General features: G+C 37.8%; 5 protein-coding genes and 1 long non-coding RNA gene across 11 annotated transcripts in view; 2 read left to right on the forward strand and 4 right to left on the reverse strand.

Moving 5' to 3' along the window:
* LOC127508111 (zinc finger protein 234-like) overlaps positions 1-23,831 on the forward strand; it is a 404,421-nt gene that overhangs the window by 339,242 nt on the left and 41,348 nt on the right.
* The window catches only part of LOC127508114 (obscurin-like), a 536,232-nt gene that overhangs the window by 8,607 nt on the left and 503,794 nt on the right, over positions 1-23,831 (reverse strand). For 2 of the 5 annotated variants that reach the window (XM_051885772.1, XM_051885768.1), the window contains exons 1-2: positions 447-580; positions 14-328 (exon numbers count right to left, since the gene is read on the reverse strand). The exons of the other annotated variants lie outside the window; for them this stretch is intronic. In XM_051885772.1, the coding sequence (XP_051741732.1) occupies positions 14-328; positions 447-507 (376 nt within the window). In that variant the 5' untranslated portion in view covers positions 508-580. Of the gene's footprint in view, positions 1-13; positions 329-446; positions 581-23,831 lie in introns of those variants that run through there. 5 annotated transcript variants of the gene reach the window in all.
* Positions 600-3,872, forward strand: LOC127508256 (uncharacterized). Its single transcript, XR_007928754.1, has 3 exons — positions 600-876; positions 3,003-3,623; positions 3,736-3,872. It is a non-coding gene; the product is annotated as an uncharacterized LOC127508256 (long non-coding RNA).
* The window catches only part of LOC127508193 (gastrula zinc finger protein XlCGF7.1-like), a 186,020-nt gene continuing 165,945 nt past the window's right edge, over positions 3,757-23,831 (reverse strand). The window contains exons 2-3 of the mRNA XM_051885947.1: positions 4,129-4,876; positions 3,757-3,886 (exon numbers count right to left, since the gene is read on the reverse strand). Coding sequence (XP_051741907.1) covers positions 3,880-3,886; positions 4,129-4,876 — 755 coding nt within the window. The 3' untranslated portion in view covers positions 3,757-3,879. The remainder of the gene's footprint in view (positions 3,887-4,128; positions 4,877-23,831) is intronic.
* On the reverse strand, positions 7,780-14,753 carry LOC127508206 (uncharacterized). 2 transcript variants are annotated; one of them, XM_051885976.1, is made up of 8 exons: positions 13,962-14,753; positions 11,764-11,898; positions 11,543-11,677; positions 11,334-11,358; positions 9,695-9,745; positions 9,430-9,517; positions 9,217-9,270; positions 7,780-8,727 (listed from the first exon to the last, which is right to left on the reverse strand). In XM_051885976.1, the coding sequence occupies exons 2-8, from the start codon at positions 11,887-11,889 to the stop codon at positions 8,595-8,597; spliced, it is 612 nt and encodes a 203-aa protein (XP_051741936.1). In that variant the 5' UTR covers positions 11,890-11,898; positions 13,962-14,753; the 3' UTR covers positions 7,780-8,594. The 2 variants fall into 2 exon arrangements, with proteins under 2 accessions (XP_051741936.1, XP_051741937.1); XM_051885977.1 differs by lacking the exon at positions 13,962-14,753 and adding an exon at positions 12,003-12,230.
* Positions 16,388-23,831, reverse strand: part of LOC127508177 (SLAM family member 5-like) — a 66,255-nt gene continuing 58,811 nt past the window's right edge. Inside the window, exon 8 of one of the 2 annotated variants that reach the window (XR_007928707.1) lies at positions 16,388-16,712. The gene's annotated coding sequence lies outside the window, so the exon portion shown is untranslated. Of the gene's footprint in view, positions 16,713-17,019; positions 17,430-23,831 lie in introns of those variants that run through there. The other variant, XR_007928708.1, reaches the window with a different exon arrangement.

The raw sequence follows: 23,831 nt of genomic DNA on the forward strand, positions 1-23,831 counted from the left end.
ATCATAAATTTACCATGAAGAACATGCAGAGAAACAAGTGCATCAGTTCCTTGTTGTTTGTCATTCACATATTGTCTGCAGGAGTATAATCCATGATCTTCTTCTGTGACGTCCTTGATGTTCAGAGAGCAGTCAGACCCCAGACTCAGTCTCTCATGTCTCTCTGTGTCTTTCTTCTTTATCCCTCCAGTAATCAGTTCAACTGTTGCTAAATGTCTGTTATAGATCCATACAGTTGATGTACAGTCAGAAAGAGCATTATTACAGGGCAGACGGACATTATCACCAGGACTGATGAACACATGAACATCATCCACTCCACTGGTACCTGAAATACGGAACACCTGAGTACTATATATTAATAAATTGTATATATTAAGTTTATTGTATGTTTATATACATTGAGCTCTTTCACAGAAGTCTTAAAGATGTAGAAATGTGTTTACCTGTGAGAAGTGAAGAGAGAATGATCAGTCCCAGCAGACACAGATCACACTTATCAGCCATTTTCTGTTTCTGTCAGTCTTTCTCTTCATTATATAGGTACATCTCTTCCTTTAAACACTATTAGCCCCTCCTGGAGTTGTGAACTTCCTCTAATCTGACCAACTGTGTGTTGAAATCCTGCTAGGAGTTGATCTTTAGTGACACCGTGCCAGTGCATAAAGGAGAAGTGCTGCTTCACATTTCTCTTGTAAATATCCACTCGAAATCAAGTGGATTTCACTACTAATATGTCATTTTACTTAATGCTTAAATGTAATTTACAGTACACATATTGTAATTTAGCTCCTTTTAACAAAGTAATCTGATCAACAGCAAAAAAAAAAAAAAAAAAAAAAAAAAAAAAAGAAGAAGAAGAAGAAAGCTAAAAGAGTAGGTACTATATAGCCTGATCTCGTTCAGTGTTGCCAATTTGGGGATTTTGTTGCCAAATTGAGCTAATTTCTCATTGCTGCTGCAACTTTCTAATCCTAGTCTTTCGTATAATTTATGACATTAAAAATGCTTTTAAAAAAAGAGTTAGTTTATTTACAGAGTAACAACTTAATGCAAAATACAATTTGTTCAAGTTCACATACTTGACGACAGAATATAAATAATGTAAATTCTTCCAAGTATAAATAATAAACAAGCAGAAATAAATGTACATATTTGTAGTCATCAAATTTACAGCAGATCTGAAGACATCAGCATAATAAATGAGGTGAAAACAGGAACTATTGACATGAAATAAAGAGTGTTTTCAGCAGTTTCTCTGTTAATATTGATGATCCTCAGACTATCAACACTCATTCAACAAGACATTCAGATCATCTCACTTTATTCTGAGTGTTTGCTGTTAGAAACTGATTATTTGAGTCAGTTTTAAAACACTATAAAACTGCTCTACTGAAAGACAATACTGTTATTTCTCACAATATGACGTATAAAACATCAGTAATACAAAAACACTAAAGACACTCAGGTTGTCATGATCCCAGCCTTTGTTCCCCAGTCTTGTGTGAGGACTTTTGTGATTTCCTGTCTTGTGTCATGTTTTGTAGTTCTTTGTAGTTTTTCTTGTTGATTAGTTCTTTGATTGTTCCCAGGTGTGTTTTGTTTGCCAATCACCCCTTGTGTTTATTTACCCCAGTGTTTCTCATGTTCCTTGTCTAGTGTTCTCCTTCCACAGTTATGTTTACGTGTTTGTTGGTAGTTTTGTTTTGCCTTCCTTGCCCATTTCCGGATTTATCAGTTTTGCTTGGATTTACTTTTATTAGTGATGGTGAAATGAAGCTTTGCAAAGCACAGAGGTTTTCCCCTCAACTGTATCGTAAAACGGTTCATTACTCGAAGCTTTTCAAAACGGTGCACACTAATGACATCTTGTGGTGGAAAAAGCTGCATTTGTGTCCCAGACGACCCAGACATTTCTGGACTGTTTCATGTAATAAATCAGTTTGTGCTATGAAAAGCGTATAAAACAATGAAAATAATTAGACTATACAGAAAAGGTCTTTCACGTGTCATTTTACTTAAACAATTTGAAATAAATTTCTGGGGGGAAATTCTGGGCAATAAATTTCTGGGCAAGCTTTGGCATATATTATCAAAATAAACGAAGATTATCATAGAATGGTCAATTGAAGTACTTATGAACTGGGAATAAAAACTGAACATACACAAAACTACACATGTAAATGTCTATTGGTATTATGATTTATTCTCATCAAAAAAAGCAAATGACACGACACCTGCGCAAGGGTTCATGTTATTTGAATCAGAAAACGAAGCTTCAAGCATCACAGATCACATGGTTATGGTAAAACGAATCAAGCTCTGATTCAGTGCTTCACTGGGAGATGTTTCATTTTTTTGATACAAGCTTCGAAGCTCCGGGGTTAAACGTCACATCACTAACTTGTATTATGTTTGTTTGAATAAATGTTTACTGTGCTTGGATCCTACTCTCTTCCTCTGAAACAGCCACCGTTACAAATAGATCAAACTCTGTGTTGATCTGAATCTTTTGTAGGTGAATCATGATGATTGTGAATGTGTTTTTCAGTGAGGAATGAAACTGCAGGAGAGTTTCAGCTGATAAACGTCTGTCTAATTCACTAATAAAACACTGATTCAGATCTGATTCAGACTCAATCCAGTTTGAATGTGAACAGGCATTTGTTTCTGTCATATTGTCTGACATTTGTGATCATTGTGTGTTTAAAGATGTTCTGAATAAAGTGACTTGTCTCTCCAGCTCTCAGGTCAAACATTAAAACATTTCATTCCAATATTGACTGATCATTGTTATAGATCAGCTGATTTGATATTTGATCACTTGTAACTTCATATAGAGTTTTTTAAATGATTACAGTTAGGACTCATTAACACACTTAACAAAACAATATTTTATGTTTGTTTGTGAAACAGAGACATTTTTCTTTTCTTACTCTTGAACTCCAATGAGAAGAATGACAGTTTAACTTTGAATGTCATATTCCATGTTTTTATTTCAGACATTTCAGAGACCAGCTCAGTGATCCGGATTCTCCTGATGGGCAGAAATGGTTCTGGGAAAAGCTCATCAGGAGGAAACACTATGCTTGTTGAAACAAGGTTTAAAGAGCACGAGTCTGAAGTGTGTGATGGTAAAACACAGATTGGAGAGAAACAGGTGCATGTGATTATTTCTCCAGATCTACTGGATCCAGATCTGAATAAAGAGAAGCTGGAGATGATGAAAGAGCAGCTGGTCTCTGGATGCTCAGCAGGTCTCAGTTCAGTTCTGCTCACCGTTCCTCTAGAAGAACCTGTGGGAAATGAGGAAGAGATCCTGGATTTCATTAAGTGTTTATTTGGTCCTGAAGTTCAGAAATACATCATGATTCCGTTCACACATGGAGATGAGCTGGAGGATCTGGAACAGGCATTGATGAACATCTAAAACTGAAAGATCGTGCTGATCTCTAGCAACTGTTGACTGAATTTTGCGGAAGATTTTACTGTTTTAATATCAAGAGTAAATCAGACAATCAGGTACAAGAAGTACTGCAGAAGATCAAAGGAATGATGATGGAAAATGGTGGGAGATTTATCATGGAACAAATGAAGAGGAGCAACAGTCAATATTGTCAGTTGTAGGTTGTTTTATTGTTGTGAATGTTGTAAATAACATTAATAACAGAAACATATGGCAATTTGTTCACTAAGTGTAAGTCACTAGTTTGTCACACTGATCTGTTTTAACAGTGATCTGACAGCTGAAGATCCAGATTCATCAAGTTCCTGAGAGGAAAGATCAGATCAGGCTGATGTAGCTGGGAAAACAGGATCTGGGAAAGGGCCACTGGAAACACCATCATCGGAAGAAATGTGTTTGAATCTTCAGTCGGTTCAATCCCTGCAGAAATTACAGCTAAACGTTACAAACAAAATCCAAATGAAACACTTCAAATACTGGTTTATGACCATCTCATAATCATGAGAATAATATTATAATGATAAATAATAAATAATAAACACTTCTAATAATAATGAGAAATTTTCCAAGCAGATACTAAGCAACCACAAAACTGTCCTGCTGCTTATTGTGGCTGTAATGAAACTACTTTGTTGTTCAGCACATAAAGATGAACTGCTTACTGTGATCTCAGACTGTGGTGATGTGTTTTCTCCACTGCATGGATCTTCATGTGTCGCTTCAGGTGACTTTTAATAGAGAAACTCTTTCCACACTGATCACACGTGTGCGGCTTCTCTCTGCTGTGGATCCTCTCATGTGTTTTCAGAGATGATGACTGAATGAATCTCTTGTCACAGTGTGAACACTTGTAAGGTTTTTCTCCAGTGTGAACTCTCTGGTGCAGTTTTAAATTGTTTGCCGAAATAAAAGTCTTCTCACACTCAAAGCACATGTACTCTCTCACACCGGTATGAATTTTCTGATGTCTGTGTAAATTTGGCAGCAGTGAAAAACTCTTTGCACACACAGAACATGAATGTGGCTTTTCCTTCATATGAACTATCAGGTGTCTCTTCAGGTTTGATGCCCAGAGAAATGTTTTGGGGCACTGATCACATGTGAACGGCTTCTCTCCGGTGTGAACTGCACTGTGAATCTCAAGACTATCTTTCCTTGAGAAGCTCTTCCCACACTGATCACATGTGAACGGCTTCTCTCCAGTATGAACTCTCATGTGAATCTCAAGATGTTGTTTGTTTGAGAAACTCTTTCCACACTGAGTGCAGGTTGTAGATTTCTTCTCTCTTCTTTTCTTTAAAAATGTTTTTTTAGTTTTTGAGCGACTCAAAGGTTTTTCTCCAGGTTTGTCATGATGTTTCTCCTCCACTTCACTCAGTTCCTCACTCTCCTCCTTCACTTCCATCAGGTCTGAAATGAAAGATGAAACTTCATTTTCAGTACATCAAAACAGTTAAAAAATAAAGAATATGAAGTGAAAGGGCATAAATTGAGCCTTCATGTACCGAAGTAGTCAACTGCTATAAAATATTCGGTAACGCTTTAGATTACAGCCCGGAAAGTACTGCATAATTACAACGAATTTACTGCGTAACTTCGAGTAATTATAGTGTACCTATACAGTAAGTATGTGTAAGTATAGGGGAACAATATGTAAAGTCTTGGGAATAAAGGGGTAACAACCAGGAAAATAACAAATTATTTATACTGTAAGTATTTTAGAACTAAGGGGCACTTATACTATTATGATAGACAACAATCTTACGTTTGGGAGCAATTTAGCGAGAAAGTGCACTGATTAAGTTGTTTCAAGGCAAGTAGAAAGAACTATTGCAATCTTTTTTAATACATGGAGAAAAAATACTTTTGTTTCATGTAGTTACAGGGTAAGTGTGACATTGCAGGCCGTAAATTAAAGTAAGTAAGTAATAAAAAATAAAAAAAACCCCGCAAGCAATCTGATATTACTTGGAAAACTTTATTTGAAAAACAACTTATTTCAAAACTTAAAAAATTAAAGTTACAACACTTCTTATTTGTTTCTCTTTCTTACATGTTTCACTCAACCCTGTTACTTCTGACTCATCTTAAAACTGTGACACCAGGAAGTAACATCATCTGAACTCTTTCTACAGCATGATGGGAGGACAAGAAAATAATCTCAATCCATCGTCTCAGTTTTTACACAAACTGACTGTACAGTGTTGATCACATTCATCAATCTATATAACTATGAATAATTTCTATAATTTATGAGAATTACAGCTTTATCAGTAACTATATTTCAGATTTTGTTTAAGTAAAGCTTACACTGTCAGCCATTCTGGAAAGTGAATTTACTTGATACAGTTTGGTGTTTACTGATTATACCTATTTTTTTATTATTATTTTGAAACATGTCTAAAATTTTGGTTACATTCTTGCAAATTTTGAAGCAGATATAAAATAAATGTAAATATGAATATATGTAAATATATGAACATTTCTCAAATCTCACTTTACTGACCATTTGTTGATGACTGATCATGAATGAATGAAGAATAAACACCAACCTCTTTGTTCTTCAGTATCTTCAGTGTGTTTCATTCTGCAGGGTTCTGGATCACTCATGTTCTCACTGTCCTCTTTAATAAACTCAGTCTTTGCAGATTTCAGCTCTTCCTGATGCTCTGATGCTCGTCTGATGGGAATATTCCAACATTTATTGGTGAACTGATGTGGGAGGAGCTTCACTGATGATGTGTGTGATGTGGGAGGAGCTTCGTTGATGATGTGACTGATGTGGGAGGAGCTTCACTGATGATGTGAGTGATGTGGGAGGAGCTGATCTGCCAAAATCAGTTACTAAGTTTGTTTTTATGCTCATTGACAACCGAATATAATGTAAATTCTTCCAAGTATAAATAATGGTAAGAAAAACAGTTAAAAACACAAAGACAAGAAATAAATGCACATATTTGTAGTCATCAAATCCCCCCAGTCTGTTGACAACAATGAAATGAGCTTTAAGTGTCAATTTACAGCAGATCTGAAGACATCAGCATAATAAATGAGGTGAAAACAGGAGCTATTGACATGAAATAAAGAGTGTTTTCAGCAGTTTCTCTGTTAATATTGATGATCCTCAGACTATCAACACTCATTCAACAAGACATTCACATCATCTATACATCTTTGATACTTTTTGTGCTAAGTAATACATTTACATATGTATGTGCTTAATAAAAATACCCTGCAATTGTACTTTTGGAATACAAAATTGGTATACTTAAATTGGAACAAATAATTTTGTATTTAATGCATTTTAGTACTAAAGATCCAACTAAAGATATACTTAATTGTTTTTGATTTTGCTGAAGTGGAACTATTGCATGTATAGCCTACTTTAGGTTCACTTTATATTTTACATTGCATTTAAAGACTGCTATTATACAGTGATCATAGAATTCCCTTATGAAAATTGACCATAGTTTTACTACAAAAAATAATCAATACTGCAGAAAAGGAGAATTGAACCATTTCAGATATTTCAGTCTTGATACAGATCGAAATATTGACATTTTTGACAACACTACTCTCTTGCCTCTAAAAGGGAAACTCCTACAAATGAATATACAATAAAGGTCAGCCACAGAAATAACCCTGTCCACACTTTTTCATTGCTGCGTGTCTTTAGTAAATCCTGACAGTAGTTTTTAACACCAAAAGAGGGTTTGCACTGCACAAGTTGTTAGTAAATCTGGTCTTTTGTTTTTTAGTTTGCAGCTTCTTTAGCTCCAGCAAATGTCTTACAGCAGTATTTATTTTCATTCTCTCCTCTACAGATGAATACAGATGTTGCCACCACTGAGACATTTACACCCTGTTTGTCAGAATGAAAAAGGGAAAGGAATTAAATAACCTAACTGCCTAAAAAAAAACAAAGCACAAACCAAGTTACCAAAATAAATAGACAGGACACCCCTACGCTCCGCATTCTTAGAACATAACTTTACGAATGATTGAACATGATCAACAGGTTGAACAATCGGTACACTTTCACTTGAAAGTAACAAATTTGATCATCAGCAGAGGAGGGACCCAGGAGACACATTGCGCTCAGACTCAAATGCCTGTATCCACTTTTTCATTTCAGTATGACTGAGACACATCATCATAAGAGTTGAAGTGTCTCTCTCACCTCTGAAGATGGTCTCATGTGTGATCTGAAATGAAAGAAAGAAGCGTTATAGCAGCATTTATAGTGTTCATGAAGGATTCATTACTGTGTGAGTTTGTGTTCATGTTGAACTGCAGCTCTAAAGACTCCTCCAGACACTGAGCAGATTTGTCCCCGAGCGCATATTGTTCTCTTTCAGTTCACGAGAATGTTTCACTTTGCGTGTCGGCATGTTTGAACAATCGGTACACTTTCACTTGAAAGTAACAAATTTGATCATCAGCCAGAGGAGGGACCCAGGAGACACATTGCGCTCAGACTCAAATGCCTGTATCCACTTTTGTGTCCTTAAACGCTCGTTTTTGGGGGGGTTGACAGTTTATAAAATCTTGGTTCTGGTGTTTTAAGCTTGTTTTCTGTACACCCTGTCACATAACAGCTTTTAGACATTGTTATGGTTTTGTTATAAGTCAGAAATGACAAGGAGGCAGCTTCACGCAATACAAAGTCAATGGAGATAGTTGGATCGTGGTTTTCAGATTATGACGCGTGTCGCTCTGTCTCTATAGCGAACTGAACTGAGCTGGACGATGACAGCACTGTTTTCTCCAGAGCTGATGATTCCCGTTCACACTGTGGTAAGTTCATGAATGATTTTTACAACAGAAATGAATCAAAAACCTACTTAAACTGGACAATAACTTTCCTCTAGAGCTGCTGTCTCTGTCCATTAGTATCCTGTTATCACTGTAAATCTGCTTTGAAACTATCTGGGCTGAATTTCCCAAAAGCATCGTAAGCCTAAGCTGATCACAGAGACCATTGGTGGGAAACGCAGGCCTGTGTTGATAAAGCGCTATATAAATAAAGGAGAATTTAACACAGATTTCCTTCTCATTATTTCAGCTACATATTATATTAGACAAAACAAGTAACAATTACAGCAAGTGAAATATCGCACAGAAACCATTAATGAATGACGTTCAGTGTGATGACAGGATGATCCTCTGGACACGAGCTGTTGATCTGCTCAGATTCAGAATGATTCAGTGAATCAGATTCATCAGATCTGAGCTTCTTCTGGACCGCAGATTCAGGATCCCTGAGAGAAACACATTCAGATACAGCAGATGAAGATTCACACATACCCCTTTTCCACCGACACAGTTCCTGTGTGGATATAAATGATGTGAATATGCTTTATTATGTTAAGTGTTCCTGGCTTGTGTTCGTTCTTGAACCATGCCGTGAGAGGTGGTTCATGGACCAGAAAGATCAGTTCAGCTCTAAAAGCCAGAGAAACACTGGCGCTGTCTCAATGAGCAATCATTGCTCTTTATATCTAAATATATACACAATACAACTATGTGTGCGAGAGAGCGAGTGAATCAATGCTTTCAGTTTCAGTTTATCTCCAGAAAGGACAGATGATTGTACCGGCAGTGTATGTGAACTGCCAGTTCACTAAAATCACTCCTGATACGGTGAACAGTACCGACCGCACAAACACCGGGACACGCACTGTTGGTTTTGGATGGGTTATAGACAGGTAAACACCGTTCCTTCCATTCTCTCGCTTTGATTCACTCACCTGATTTCTGAATCACTGAGCTGAAAGTTGCTCTTCTCTGCTTTCAGAAAATATCTGACAACACATTGAAACTGATTATTAAATACTACTATATTCATCAAAGTATTTTCTATATATATATTCAGAGAGATTTTATAGTTCAGGCCACTGATTTCATCAAGATTTCATGACTATTTATAGTCTCTCATACACAATGAATCACTCGTGACTCACCTGAAGATCCTTTTACGCAGTAAGAAACAGATCAAGAGCAGAAAAACAACCGTGATGAAGAAAAGAGCAGAAATCCACCAGAACTGATCTAAACAAGCCACACAATATAAAATCAGATCTGATCTACACAATCAACAACACAATACAATCATCTGAATGAATGAGCTATATATTATATATTTCTTCTCTTTCTCTAAACTTTGGCATGTGTCTTATATGTGATCTTCAGTCAGATATTTCAGACTCAATCATCATCTGAACTCACGTGAATCTGGAGTTTGTGTCGATCCGCCGCTGGAGTCTGTGTCGTTAAACACTGAAAAACACATTCATAATCATCATGATTCACTTACAAAAGATTTACTTCAACACAGAGTTTGATCTGAATCAGGACAGATTCACTTCAACACAGAGTTTGATCTGAATCAGGACAGATTCACTTCAAACAGAGTTTGATCTGAATCAGGACTGATTCACTTCAACACAGAGTTTGATCTGAATCAGGACTGATTCACTTCAAACAGAGTTTGATCTGAATCAGGACTGATTCACTTCAAGCAGAGTTTGATCTGAATCAGGACAGATTCACTTGAACACAGAGTTTGATCTGAATCAGGACAGATTCACTTGAACACAGAGTTTGATCTGAATCAGGACAGATTCACTTCAAGCAGAGTTTGATCTGAATCAGGACAGATTCACTTCAAACAGAGTTTGATCTGAATCAGGACAGATTCACTTCAACACAGAGTTTGATCTGAATCAGGACAGATTCACTTCAACACAGAGTTTGATCTGAATCAGGACAGATTCACTTCAAACAGTTTGATCTGAATCAGGACAGATTCACTTGAACACAGAGTTTGATCTGAATCAGGACAGATTCACTTCAAGCAGAGTTTGATCTGAATCAGGACAGATTCACTTCAAACAGAGTTTGATCTGAATCAGGACAGATTCACTTCAACACAGAGTTTGATCTGAATCAGGACAGATTCACTTCAACACAGAGTTTGATCTGAATCAGGACAGATTCACTTCAAACAGTTTGATCTGAATCAGGACAGATTCACTTCAACACAGAGTTTGATCTGAATCAGGACAGATTCACTTCAAACAGTTTGATCTGAATCAGGACAGATTCACTTCAACACAGAGTTTGATCGGAATCAGGACAGATTCACTTCAAGCAGAGTTTGATCTGAATCAGGACAGATTCACTTCAACACAGAGTTTGATCTGAATCAGGACAGATTCACTTCAAACAGTTTGATCTAAATCAGCACAGATTCACTTCAACACAGAGTTTGATCTGAATCAGGACAGATTCACTTCAAACAGTTTGATCTGAATCAGCACAGATTCACTTCAACACAGAGTTTGATCTGAATCAGGACAGATTCGCTTGAACACAGAGTTTGATCTGAATCAGGACAGATTCGCTTCAAACTGAGTTTGATCTGAATCAGGACAGATTCACTTCAAACAGAGTTTGATCTGAATCAGGACAGATTCACTTCAAGCAGAGTTTGATCTGAATCAGGACAGATTCACTTCAAGCAGAGTTTGATCTGAATCAGGACAGATGTGTGTGTCTCTTTTAATGAACATCTGCAATAATGTCGAGGCAGATTCACATAGTAATGAATGTGTTTGAAGTGTATCAGAAGTGAATCTCAGTCATCATTTCTTCTCCTTCATGTCACTCCAAACCTCTGTGACTTTAATTTCATGGACCAAAAACACTGAGGTTTCCTTTAAAAAATATCTGCTTTTGTGTTTGACAGAGAAAAGAAAGTCATTCAGGTTTGGAACGACATGAGGATATTTCTGTGTGAAGTGTCTCTTTAAGTATCATCTGTCCATAATAAACATCATCATGAGAGATGAAGTGTCTCTCTCACCTCTGAAGATGGTCTCATGTGTGATCTGAAAGGAAAGAAAGAATCATTAGAGCAGCATTTATAGTGTTCATGAAGGATTCATTACTGTGTGAGTTTATTGTGTTCATGTTGAACTGCAGCTCTAAAGATTCATAGTCAAAAGAAAATGATCATCATTTCTGTTTAAATATGAAAACAGATGAATGTTGAGAGAGATTGAGTTGATTTACTCCTTTAGAATGACACTGAATCTCATGATGAAGTTGATCCACACAGTGAGAAGTGACGAGATGATCAGATGAGACTGAAATAACAGGATCGATCAGTGTTTCAGGATCTGATGGATCTGCTATCAGATGCCTGTCCTGAACAAATCAAACACAAGATGATCAGATCGTGTGTGTGTGTGTGTGTGTGTGTGTGTGTGTGTGTGTGTGTGTGTAACAGTCACCTCTGTATACCAGCTCTGTTCACAGTCAGGATCATTGATTGTGTGATTCAGAATCACAGGCAGAATCTTGTACACAAACCCCACTGCTGTCTGAATCTCTGCACACGTCATGTTGATGATGTCCATGATCCAAAACTGAAAAGAGTTTTCATAGAACAAACATTAAACCTTTAAATATTTACCAAGCATGTAATGATGTCTTTATTTCTTTTTAACTCATTCAACAGACGACACATAACTGCTTATCGAGGGGTAATCCAGAATTGAAAATTCATAAGGTCAAAAGCACAGGCAAACAGAGGAATCCAAAACAGGCCTAGAGAGGAGTGCCCTCTGGTGGATATCAAGTGCACTGCAGCTGGTGGATGAGACGCGCACCTCAACACTGTCCTCCTCCTCAAACCAAACCACAGGGTGGCACAGAAATCTTCATTATTTCAACATAAAAATGAGTTTGACTAATGAACTACACTGCTTTAGTGCCTGCAGCACAACTGAATACAATTGATGTGTATTTAACGGTATCTTAATTAAGATTAAGTACAAATTATTTGTATTCAGTTGTGTTACAGGCACGAAAACAGTCTAGTATATTATAGTCAAACTTATTTTTCCCCTATGAAAACAATCCTGCCTCCACTATAGTAGTGAATTAGATCAAGTAATACTGAGTGAATTTGACAATCTTTGTATTTTTCCTCACTTCCTAAAGCTTTATTGCTCAGTCAGCTTTGGTTCTGGTTCTCAAACCCCACAAACCTTCTTCTCCATCTTTGCATCCTCATGGATGAAACACTGAATTTTATAACGAACTCCTCCATAATTCAGAGTTAGACTGTAAGATCTGTTGGACTGAAGCGTGTGTTTCTCGTTCTGTTTATAATCAGAAGTTGTCACACACACACACACACACACACACTATGGTAGAGCTGCACCCTTTAAGGGACTTTCCCCGTTCGAAGTTTACATTTCGTTCATTCAGAGGATGTTTCCGGTGTGTACTGACACAAACCGAGAAAGACTTGACTAGATGAGATGACTGGACACATTGTAATCACTGAATGCTTTATTTCTGGTGAGCTTTTTTTTCTATGCCTTTTTTTTTTTTTTTTTTTTTTGCATAATAAAATAAGACCCATGTTTAATTATATGCTGGAGTTAGCAAATCATTTTGTCATTTTTATACTTTAACCAAGTTTAGTGTATTCGTCTTCCCAATATAACTTACTCATTATTATTATTATTTTAACTAAACTAGTATAGGCTCCGATGCAGATCAGAATACAGGAGTTTTTTGAGTGACATGTAGATTCAACCGCAGGAGGGGCGGGACGGAATATGCAAATTACTGAAGATATCAGACAAGACATTGGAAGAACAAACTGTCACTCTAACTGCCACACCTTCCTTTAGAGCATGTTGGCGTGAGAGATCCTCGCTCTGCACCGAATATAAACATTGTGTGTGTGTGTGTGTGTGTGTGTGTGTGTGTGTGTGTGTGTGTGTGTGTGTGAGCGTGTGCGCGCGCCCCCAACAGTTCAGTTCTTTACTGTACTGAGTGTCTAAACTGACTTTTACACTTGTTGTGGCGCGAGAGATCCTCGCTCTGCACCGAATATAAACATTGTGTGTGTGTGTGTGTGTGTGTGTGTGTGTGTGTGTGTGTGAGAGAGAGAGAGAGAGAGAGAGAGAGAGAGAGAGAGAGCGTGTGCGTGCGCGCGCCCCCAACAGTTCAGTTCTTTACCGTACTGAGTGTCTAAACTGACCGCGACTCGCTATTTTACACTTCAAGGTATAATCAATGGAGCTGTATCAGTACACTATGTACACTATAGACAATTTATGTATCCAAAACAGTAAGAGTATCAAAATATGCTGACGCCTTTTCATTCCATAACATATCCTGCTTTATTAATAATAATAATAATAATAATAATAATTGTTATTCTGCGTTAAACAGCAAATTCCGTTTTTATGACTGGATTGCATGCGCGCATTAATTCGTTGGGTAAATTAAAGGAAGAATTGCATACATTAAGCTACTGCTGAGAAAATTTTCATATTTAAGATATTTTAATCCTGCAGGAGTAAAACATTTCACATTTACCAATTACATTTGCTCAATATCCCATTTCCCTCCAAATCTCAAGAGCTAATTTTACAAAATAGCCTACTTTCTAATCAAACAGATAACATACCTGCACGCGGACCCGTGGTTAGGCGATGATGCGCTGCTGTGAGCGGAATTATCCAGACAGAGAGAGGGAGCAGTCTGACTTGTGATTGGACAGCGAGCATCCACTACATCATCAGTCATATATGGACCTCTTTCTGCTCAGCGGCAGTGACACTTCCAGTCTCAGTTCACTCATGTGTGTCCAAACTCAACTAAAGTCAACGCAACAGGTTATGCGGCGCGCGACACTGATACGCGTGCTTGCAGCCTACAAACACAGGCTGAATCACAGAGATTTCATCGGGGAACTGAAATGCAAAGTCATTCACAGACCTTAAGTGTGTGCCTTTCCTCGAGCAGTAATTATTTTAACAGTGTAAAATCTCCAACCAGGAAGTGTTTTAGCCTTTCGCCATCTGCAATGTGTCTGACTATTAAACACAAGCAGGGGCGCCTGCAGGATTTTATCTCAGGGTGAGCACAGAAAAAAATAAATAAATGATTGCATTGATGTGCGTTCTGTTGTTTTGGTGGGAACGATCTAATTCTGTACAAATCTAGTATCTCTTTCCTGTACACACACTTAGAAAATCTGATGCACGTAACTGAGCACATGGTGTGCTTGTTTAGATAGACGTTTCGTGGCTATTTTACTTATTTATTACTATTTGTTTTTTTTACGTTACTCCTCCAGTCACTGAGCAGATTTGTCCCCGAGCGCATATTGTTCTCTTTCAGTTCACGAGAATGTTTCACTTTGCGTGTCGGCATGTTTGAACCCAGACCAGAACCATCAGAGAAAAGCTTAGCAGATTTAAGAGGATTCGTTTCTCCAAGCCCACTCAGTAGTTTTAGGCATTTTTGCAAATGTTTCAATCGAGTTTAGCTGTTTTAGAGAGCGTTTACTGCTTTTAATTATCTGTAATTTTGTCAATGTGAGGAAAAAGCGACAAAACTAACTCTCTTGCTTTCTCAATATGTCATGACATGAGTGTATAATCAATGTAAAGATGATGTAAAAAAATAAATAAATAAATAAAATAAAAACGGCATTAATAAGCGCCCTCTCATGGTACGCACAGCTGCAGGTGCCAATGAACTCAAGAAGTCAGACGAATATATCAGAATATTCTCCAGCAAAATACTGTAGAATAAACTCTAACTGCATGTACCCAAGCATCTGAAGTGACATAAAAACAAGTTTTTATATGAGGTTGAAAATACATATAAAACAAGACCATCAAACATGTATTCAGCTGTCTTCAGAGGAGGAAAAATAAACTCTGCAGATTCTCCTGCTTATTTCTACAGTGACACACAGAGAGAGAGAGAGACCTGTTGAATAAATCTGTTTGCTCATCATGACTGTGCAATATCTGCATCTCAGTGACACCATTTCACAATCTGGGTGTTTGACTTTTAAAAAATACATTAATGATCACCATGTTTTACTTGAACCACTGAAGTGTTTCTTGTTTAAGGTGGTAACATCATTCAATGCTCTTCCATCTGTTCATAAGTTGATCTGTGGCTTTTGGTTTCATTTGCAGGTCTTTTGTTGCCTCACGTCTGATCTTTCTTGCACAATGCTGAGGGAAAGTATTACTCGTCATGTTTTACTTGGGGGAAATGAAACACGAGTGGTATGAGTAAAAATGCATGTAGTTTGTCCGCTGAGACATCAAGATGCCAAAAAAAAAAAAAAAAATCAGGCAGAGAGCAAAACCCATTGGCTACACCACCTACAGTATATAAGTTCTCACATTTTCTGTGTCCATCAGAAACACACCTGCAAATTTATTTAGAATTATGTCCTAATTATAGTTCCAGGAAAAATCACAGATTTCATCAAAAATATCTTAATTTGTGTTCTGAAGATGAGCGAAGGTCTTACAGGTGTGGGACGACATGAGGGCGAGTAATAAATGACAGAAATTTCATTTATGGGTGAATTAACTCTTTAACAACCTAAAGGGCTCCAGCAATCTGAATCAGCAGATTATCTTTTCATGTTACAAATAAAACATTTACTCAAAACTTTCACACAGTGTCTGACTGGTGCTTTACTATTCAACCGAAAAGAAATTAATGAACCCATTTGCAGTTACAAATCACACCGGTAGACTTTTTACTAAATTTTACTACAATTACTCAAGATTGTATAATTAATGCAAGTCGTACAAACCCGATTCCAAAAAAGTTGGGACACTGTACAAATTGTGAATAAAAAAGGAATGCAATGATGTGGAAGCTTCAAATTTCGATATTTCATTCAGAATACAACATAGATGACATATCAAATGTTTAAACTGAGACAATGTATCATTTTAAGGGAAAAATAAGTTGATTTTAAATTTCATGGCATCAACACATATCAAAAAAGTTGGGACAAGGCCATGTTTACCACTGTGTGGCATCCCCTCTTCTTTTTATAACAGTCTGAAAACGTCTGGGGACTGAGGAGACAAGTTGCTCAAGTTTAGGAATAGGAATGTTGTCCCATTTTTGTCTAATACAGGCTTCTAGTTGTTCAACTGTCTTAGGTCTTCTTTGTCGCATCTTCCTCTTTATGATGCACCAAATGTTTTCTATGGGTGAAAGATCTGGACTGCAGGCTGGCCATTTCAGTACCCGGATCCTTCTTCTACGCAGCCATGATGTTGTAATTGATGCAGTATGTGGTCTGGCATTGTCATGTTGGAAAATGCAAGGTCTTCCCTGAAAGAGACGACGTCTGGATGGGAGCATATGTTGTTCTAGAACTTGGATATACCTTTCAGCATTGATGGTGCCTTTCCAGATGTGTAAGCTGCCCATGCCACACGCACTCATGCAACCCCATACCATCAGAGATGCAGGCTTCTGAACTGAGCGCTGATAACAACTTGGGTCGTCCTTGTCCTCTTTAGTCCGGATGACATGGTGTCCCAGTTTTCCAAAAAGAACTTCAAATTTTGATTCGTCTGACCACAGAACAGTTTTCCACTTTGCCACAGTCCATTTTAAATGAGCCTTGGCCCAGAGAAAACGCCTGCGCTTCTGGATCATGTTTAGATATGGCTTCTTTTTTGACCTATAGAGCTTTAGCCGGCAACGGCGAATGGCACGGTGGATTGTGTTCACCGACAATGTTTTCTGGAAGTATTCCTGAGCCCATGTTGTGATTTCCATTACAGTAGCATTCCTGTATGTGATGCAGTGCCGTCTAAGGGCCCGAAGATCACGGGCATCCAGTATGGTTTTCCGGCCTTGACCCTTACGCACAGAGATTGTTCCAGATTCTCTGAGTCTTTGGATAATATTATGCACTGTAGATGATGATAACTTCAAACTCTTTGCAATTTTTCTCTGAGAAACTCCTTTCTGATAATGCTCCACTATTTTTCGCCGCAGCATTGGGGGAATTGGTGATCCTCTGCCCATCTTGACTTCTGAGAGACACTGCCACTCTGAGAGGCTCTTTTTATACCCAATCATGTTGCCAATTGACCTAATAAGTTGCAAATTGGTCCTCCAGCTGTTCCTTATATGTATATTTAACTTTTCCGGCCTCTTATTGCTACCTGTCCCAACTTATTTGGAATGTGTAGCTCTCATGAAATCCAAAATGAGCCAATATTTGGCATGACATTTCAAAATGTCTCACTTTCAACATTTGATATGTTATCTATATTCTATTGTGAATAAAATATACGTTTATGAGATTTGTAAATTATTGCATTCCTTTTTTATTCACAATTTGTACAGTGTCCCAACTTTTTTGGAATCGGGTTTGTACATTTCAAATAACATTATAACATCATTAGATTAATAAATGCTGTAGAAGTGTTTTTGTTCATGTTAAGGAATGTTAACTAATGAAATCTTATTGTAAAGTGGGTTTTTGTTTTGTTTATGAAAACAAATTATGAAAATGTATTTTAAGTTAAGTAGGTAAAATGTATAATTATCTTTAAAATTATGTGAAGATATGTACTGTACCTTCCTGTCTTTATCTCAGACAATTAACACCAAAAGAGAGAGAAAAAAAAGGAAGTGTTGCTCAACCGAAACTACTGCTAATGGAAAAACCATGATATGAGACACTCGTCATTTACAGCACCAAATAAACCTCAGCACTTCTACTCACACACTTACTGTACTGCCACCTTAGATAACAGCTGTGGTCAGAATGTGTGGCTTAATCTCATCTTCCGTTTACAAAAAAAGAAAGAAAAGGAACAAGAAGCAGAACTGGAACAAAAAAATCAAACATATTATGTTATGTTGCTATGTATTATGTTAATATAAACAACCCAATAGAAGAAACACTGAATAAATTAAGAAAATATCAATTTCAACTAAATGAATTAATCAATAAACATACCCAATTCCTGATACATAGACTACGACAAGAGGACTTTCATCCCAGTTATAAATCTGGTAAACTTGGAAAATAAAACAAAAAAAAAAAGAGGACAAAGCAACAATCTCAGTTATTACTCATTAACGGTCATGAATCCGCTGACCTTCTTTATCTGAATCCAACCTCAACAATACACCACCCTCATTAGGAAGAGGTAACAATACTAATGAATATTGGTCAAATACATATAAAGATTAAAGCCTTTTTTATTTACTCTTTATTTATTTATTAAATTCTCTTGTTCCTTCACCCAGTTGGCTACAGCATCCCAGTCCCGGTCAGGTCCGGTGTGGATCAGTCGTGGGTGTGGTGTGGGGTCCTGGGCATGTGCCTTCCCGCCATCTTCCGACACTCTTTCACCTTGGATTTAGCACTGCATGCCTCGCTTTTTTAATGCATCACATACAGGTGCATCTCAATAAATTAGAATGTTGTGGAAAATTTCATTTATTTCTGTAATTCAACTCAAATTGTGGAACTCGTGTATTAAATAAATTCAGTGCACACAGACTGAAGTACTTGAAGTCTTTGGTTCTTTTAATTGTGATGACTTTGTCTCACATTTAACAAAAACCCACCAATTCACTATCTCAATAAATTAGAATACTTCATAAGATCAATAAAAAAAAGGATATTTTAAACAGAAATGTCAGGCTTCTGAAAAGTATGCTCAATACTTGGTCGGGTCTCCTTTTGCATGAATTACTGCATCAATGCGGCGTGGCATGGAGGCGATCAGCCTGTGTCACTGCTCAGGTGTAATGAAGCCCAGGTTGCTTTGATAGCGGCCTTCAGGTCATCTGCATTGTTGGGTCTGGTGTCTCTCATCTTCCTCTTCACAATACCTTATAGATTCTCTATGGGGTTCAGGTCAGGCGAGTTTGCTGGCCAATCAAGCACAGTAATCACCATGGTCATTGAACCAGCTTTTGGTACCTTTGGCAGTGTGGGCAGGTGCCAAATCCTGCTGGAAAATGAAATCAGCATCTCCATAAAGCTTGTCAGCAGAGGGAAGCATGAAGTGCTCTAAAATTTCCTGGTATATGGCTGCGTTGACCTGTGGACCTCAGAAAACACAGTGGACCAACACCAGCAGATGACATGGCAGCCCAAATCATCACTGACTGTGGAAACTTCACACTGGACTTCAAGCAACATGGTTTCTGTGTCTCTCCACTCTTCCTTCAGACTCTGGGACCTTGATTTCCAAATGAAATGCAAAATTTACTTTCATCTGAAAAGAGGACTTTGGACCACAGTAAGCCCAGGTAAGACGCTTCTGATGTTGTCTTTGGTTCAGAAGTGGCTTAACAAGAGGAATACGACAACTGTAGCCAAATTTCTTGACACGTCTGTGTGTGGTGGCTCTTGATGCACTGACCCCAGCCTCAGTCCATTCCTTGTGAAGTTCAACCAAATTCTTGAATCAATTTTGCTTGACAAGCCTCTCAAGGCTGCGGTTCTCTCGGTTGGTTGTGCATCTTTTTCTTCCACACTTTTTCCTTCCACTCAACTTTCTGTTAACATGCTTGGATACAGCACTCTGTGAACCGCCAGCTTCTTTGGCAATGAATGTTTGTGGCTTACCCTCCTTGTGAAGGGTGTCAATGATTGTCTTCTGGACAACTGTCAGATCAGCAGTCCTCCCCATGATTGTGTAGCCTAGTGAACCAAACTGAGACCATTTTGAAGACTCGGGAAATGTGTTGATGCAAGATGAAAATCTTTTAAAGAAAACTGTAAAATATGATTCACACCTGAGGATGCAAAAGGTCCTTCCAGCATCTTTACACCAGACAGATCAAAACATGAACGCACATTTAAACACTATTTCTATGAAATAGCCTACTAGTCACACTAAACACACAACAATTTCACCAGGAGATCAGTCTGGAGCTGTATAAAGATGCTTCCTTACAGGATCTTCACACACAGATCCTCCTGAAGAAGACACACATGCTGAAATAATGGATCTATGAAGTTTAGGGCTCTTTATTTATACCTCACTGTCTAATGAAACTAGATGCACTTGCATGTGTGATACACAGTCGAAACAGTTTTGAGTCTCTGGAAAATATGATCTATGACATTTTTTGTGTCTGGTGTTAATGAGGGATTTGTGGACACATCAGTGTTTTCAGATTTGTGGAGTAAATATTTTTGACAATGAGGTAAAAAGATAAAATTGGGGTAAGATGGGCCACCAGAATAGTGGCATGTTGTCACTAATGTTATTATTTTTTAATTTAATACTTATTGTAATGAATGGGGTTACTGTTCAATAATACTTTTAATTAAATGTACATTTTAGACATCTTTGCTTTCATTAAAACCTATAGGCTAATTGAACCTTTCAGTTTGCATTATAATATGGGCAATTATATATGTATTCTTGTATTTAAGTCACAGAATTTATTTACCTCTCAGATTTCACTGGGATTTTGCTTTATCTGTCACTGGTTATTCATATAAATTGTCAATTTACAGTTTATACAGTTTTTCATGCACATGCTAAACTGAAATATGTTACCGTTTAAAAGTAAAAGCACAATGTTTTTGAGCAGAGCATCTTCCCCTATAACATGTAACCAGATCTTTAGTCAAAGAGCACAATAGTTCTCCTCCTGAATTTGAAGACGAATGCCCGCACAAGTGAAATTGTGAGTTTCAGGAGCGTTTCTAACTCAGACATTTGTCTGTACAGTCATATGTGAGCACAGATGTGTGGTTATGTGGTTTTTCGCAGGAATTCTCAGTTTTCATTGAATTTAGTTTTGTTGTTCCACTCACACTCATGCCGTGCAGAAGATCAAAGGTCATCACTGAGAGTTTGAGATGCATCTCTCTCCATCACTAATTTGAACTTTTCATTCTACAGAAGATATGTGTATTTACACAAGATATACAGAATCAGAAACAACAAACAAGTGAAATACAGTCTTGTCTAGAGGAAGCAAAACCTGAATCAGGTTAATGAATTATTAAAACAGTGTGAATGTGAAGAGATATGAAGGTAGACTTATCTTCAGATCATGTATTTATTATTGTTTTTAGGATACATATCATTTCAAAGCAGCTTTACAGAGATCTGTGTGTCTCAGTGTCAGTAGCTTCACAGCAATAAAGCTTTGATGTCTTTGAGACCAAAATAATTATATCAGACTCCTCTGGTATCAAACTAATGTTCATATGATAATAATAATAGGCATCTGTATGACATGAGTAACAGAAATAATGATCTGGACGGCAGGTTTTAGCTTGGAGTCGTCGCACGTGAATCTGGATTGATACATTACATTAAATACATGATCAGCAGCTTCATTTACTGGTGATGAAACTCTGAACGTCTGAATTCACCATTTATAAATGGAGATTTGTTTCTATAGGCAGAATTCAGGAGACTGACCGATGAACAGAAACACAGATCAAGCCTATGAGATATGGTCACATGTCTGGAAACAGACAGATGCAGGAATTAAAGTGTTCAGAAGCTCAGAATGAACTGAATCTCCCTTCATCATGTCAAAGATCACAGTGACGTTCAGCTCTGAGTTTGATGTGAAAATAAGCTGTGATGAAGATGATGACGAAGATCATCCTCTGGACACAGAGCCGTTGAGCTGCAGTGAATGAGGATCATCAGATCTGACCTTCATCTGGACTCCAGCTTCAGGATCCCTGAGAGAAACACATTCATTTCTGAACAGCACTGAATGTTAAAGTGATGCAGTAAAACTCTTGGTTTGATTCACTCGCCTGTTTTCATTGGCACTGCCCTCAGAAAACTGACAGCAAGACTGAAAACTATTTTTTTTTTTTAGAATTTATTAGAATTTACTATTTACTCAGAGACTTTTTACAGTATAAATATTAAAATATTCACGTGTTTGTATTGTGCTATATTTATCATAAATAATTTATGTTTATTGAATAAAATCACTGAGCCGATGTGTTTTGTCTTTTGTGAAAGAAAGTTTCTTTTAATTCTCCTGCACACATTCACAGGCTAAATATGTTTGTTTTTTTTGCAAATGCAGGAAACAAGAAATGTCTTGTTATTGACTATCACAGCTGACTCATTTAGTGAAACAACTTCAGCAGCAGACATCCTCAACAACACGCTCTACTTTTCATCTAGCCACACATTCACAAAAACACTGTGCAACTACATCCACTGTTCAGTTTCATTTTACAAATGATTATGATTTGACTTTTTTAACTTTAGTTAGTGTGTAATGTTGCTGCTTGAGCATAAACAACATCTGCAAAGTTACAGTGTAACTGTGTAAATGTGTAAATAAACATAAATGCCATGTCAGATGCAGCTTCTGCTCCACCTTTTGCAGTAGTTGATGGTTGAAAATAAAATCATTGCTAACAGTCTATATAATTGTGATTGCGGTGTAATGCTGTGGTTATGTGCTTGATGCCGTTACGGTTCATGAATTCATGAAACTCCTTACTTGTGAAACAACTGCCGTTGTCTGACACCACTATTTCAGGTAACCCATGCTGGCTGAAACTTTGTCTCAGGCACTGGATGGTAACAGCGGATGTAGAGCTATTCAACGGGTACGCCTCTATCCATTTAGAGTACGCATCCACCAGGATCAGGAACATTTTACCTAGCCACGGTCCCGCATAATCAATATGGATCCTTCACCATGGTAGCTTTGGGATTTCCCAGGGATGTAAAGGTGCACACGGAGGGGCATTCCTGTTCTCCTGACATCTGGCACAAGCTTTTACCAGTCCTTCTACGGCAGCATCCATCTGTGGCCACCACACGTAGCTCTGTGCCAACCCCTTCATTCTGGTTATGCCTGGATGACCACTGTGTAACTGTCTGAGTATGGCTGCACGGCCTTGAAGGGGAATCACCATGTGCGCGCCCCACAGTACACAGCCTCCCTGGACACTGAGTTCATCCTGTTTTTTAAGGTATGCTCCAAAATCTGGATCCTCCAGCCTTTTGGGCCATCCTCTAACCACATATTCTCTCAATAGCCTCCACCAAGGACTTGACAGCAAATGGGATACGTCTTGGCTTATAGAATCGTGGTTGGGCCTCTGGGTTGACATGAATCTTAGCTGTGGTGCCTCTAAGCGGCCCCAGCTCTTCTTTAAACACCTCTGCATGTCTGTTAACTTAAGTGCTGGTTGATTCACCAGCTCAGGCAGCAACCCTAAGTATTTTAGCCAGCTCCCCAACAAATTAGGCCCCTCTCCTTTTACCATGACCATTGTAAGTTTTTTTTCTTACATTTTTGATTTCCACTGTTCCTGTAGGCTGGCCTAGCACCTCCATGTTTTCACCCGTGTCCGTCTTCAATTTCAAACTGCAAGGTTTCTATTCTGGATGTCTGTTTGTTTCCACAACTTAAAATATTGCTCTTTGCTAATGATTGTCAACTGATGTTGACTTCAAACTATACTTCCATGCCATTCACATTCACCTTCTGTGTGACAGGAGCCACTTTGGGTTGG

The sequence above is a fragment of the Ctenopharyngodon idella genome, chromosome 3 (assembly GCF_019924925.1).
Source record: "Ctenopharyngodon idella isolate HZGC_01 chromosome 3, HZGC01, whole genome shotgun sequence".
Classification (NCBI taxonomy): domain Eukaryota; kingdom Metazoa; phylum Chordata; class Actinopteri; order Cypriniformes; family Xenocyprididae; genus Ctenopharyngodon; species Ctenopharyngodon idella.

What these genes read in the sequence shown, in the direction of transcription:
- LOC127508206 (XM_051885976.1), bottom strand. Translation starts at nt 11,889, where the DNA reads ATGGACATCATCAACATGACGTGTGCAGAGATTCAGACAGCAGTGGGG. An exon ending in CTGCGTAAAAGGATCTTCAG is followed by an intron (nt 9,271 to 9,429) that starts GTGAGTCACGAG and finishes ATGTGTTGTCAG; the next exon opens with ATATTTTCTGAAAGCAGAGA. An exon ending in CTCAGTGATTCAGAAATCAG is followed by an intron (nt 8,728 to 9,216) that starts GTGAGTGAATCA and finishes TGTTTCTCTCAG; the next exon opens with GGATCCTGAATCTGCGGTCC.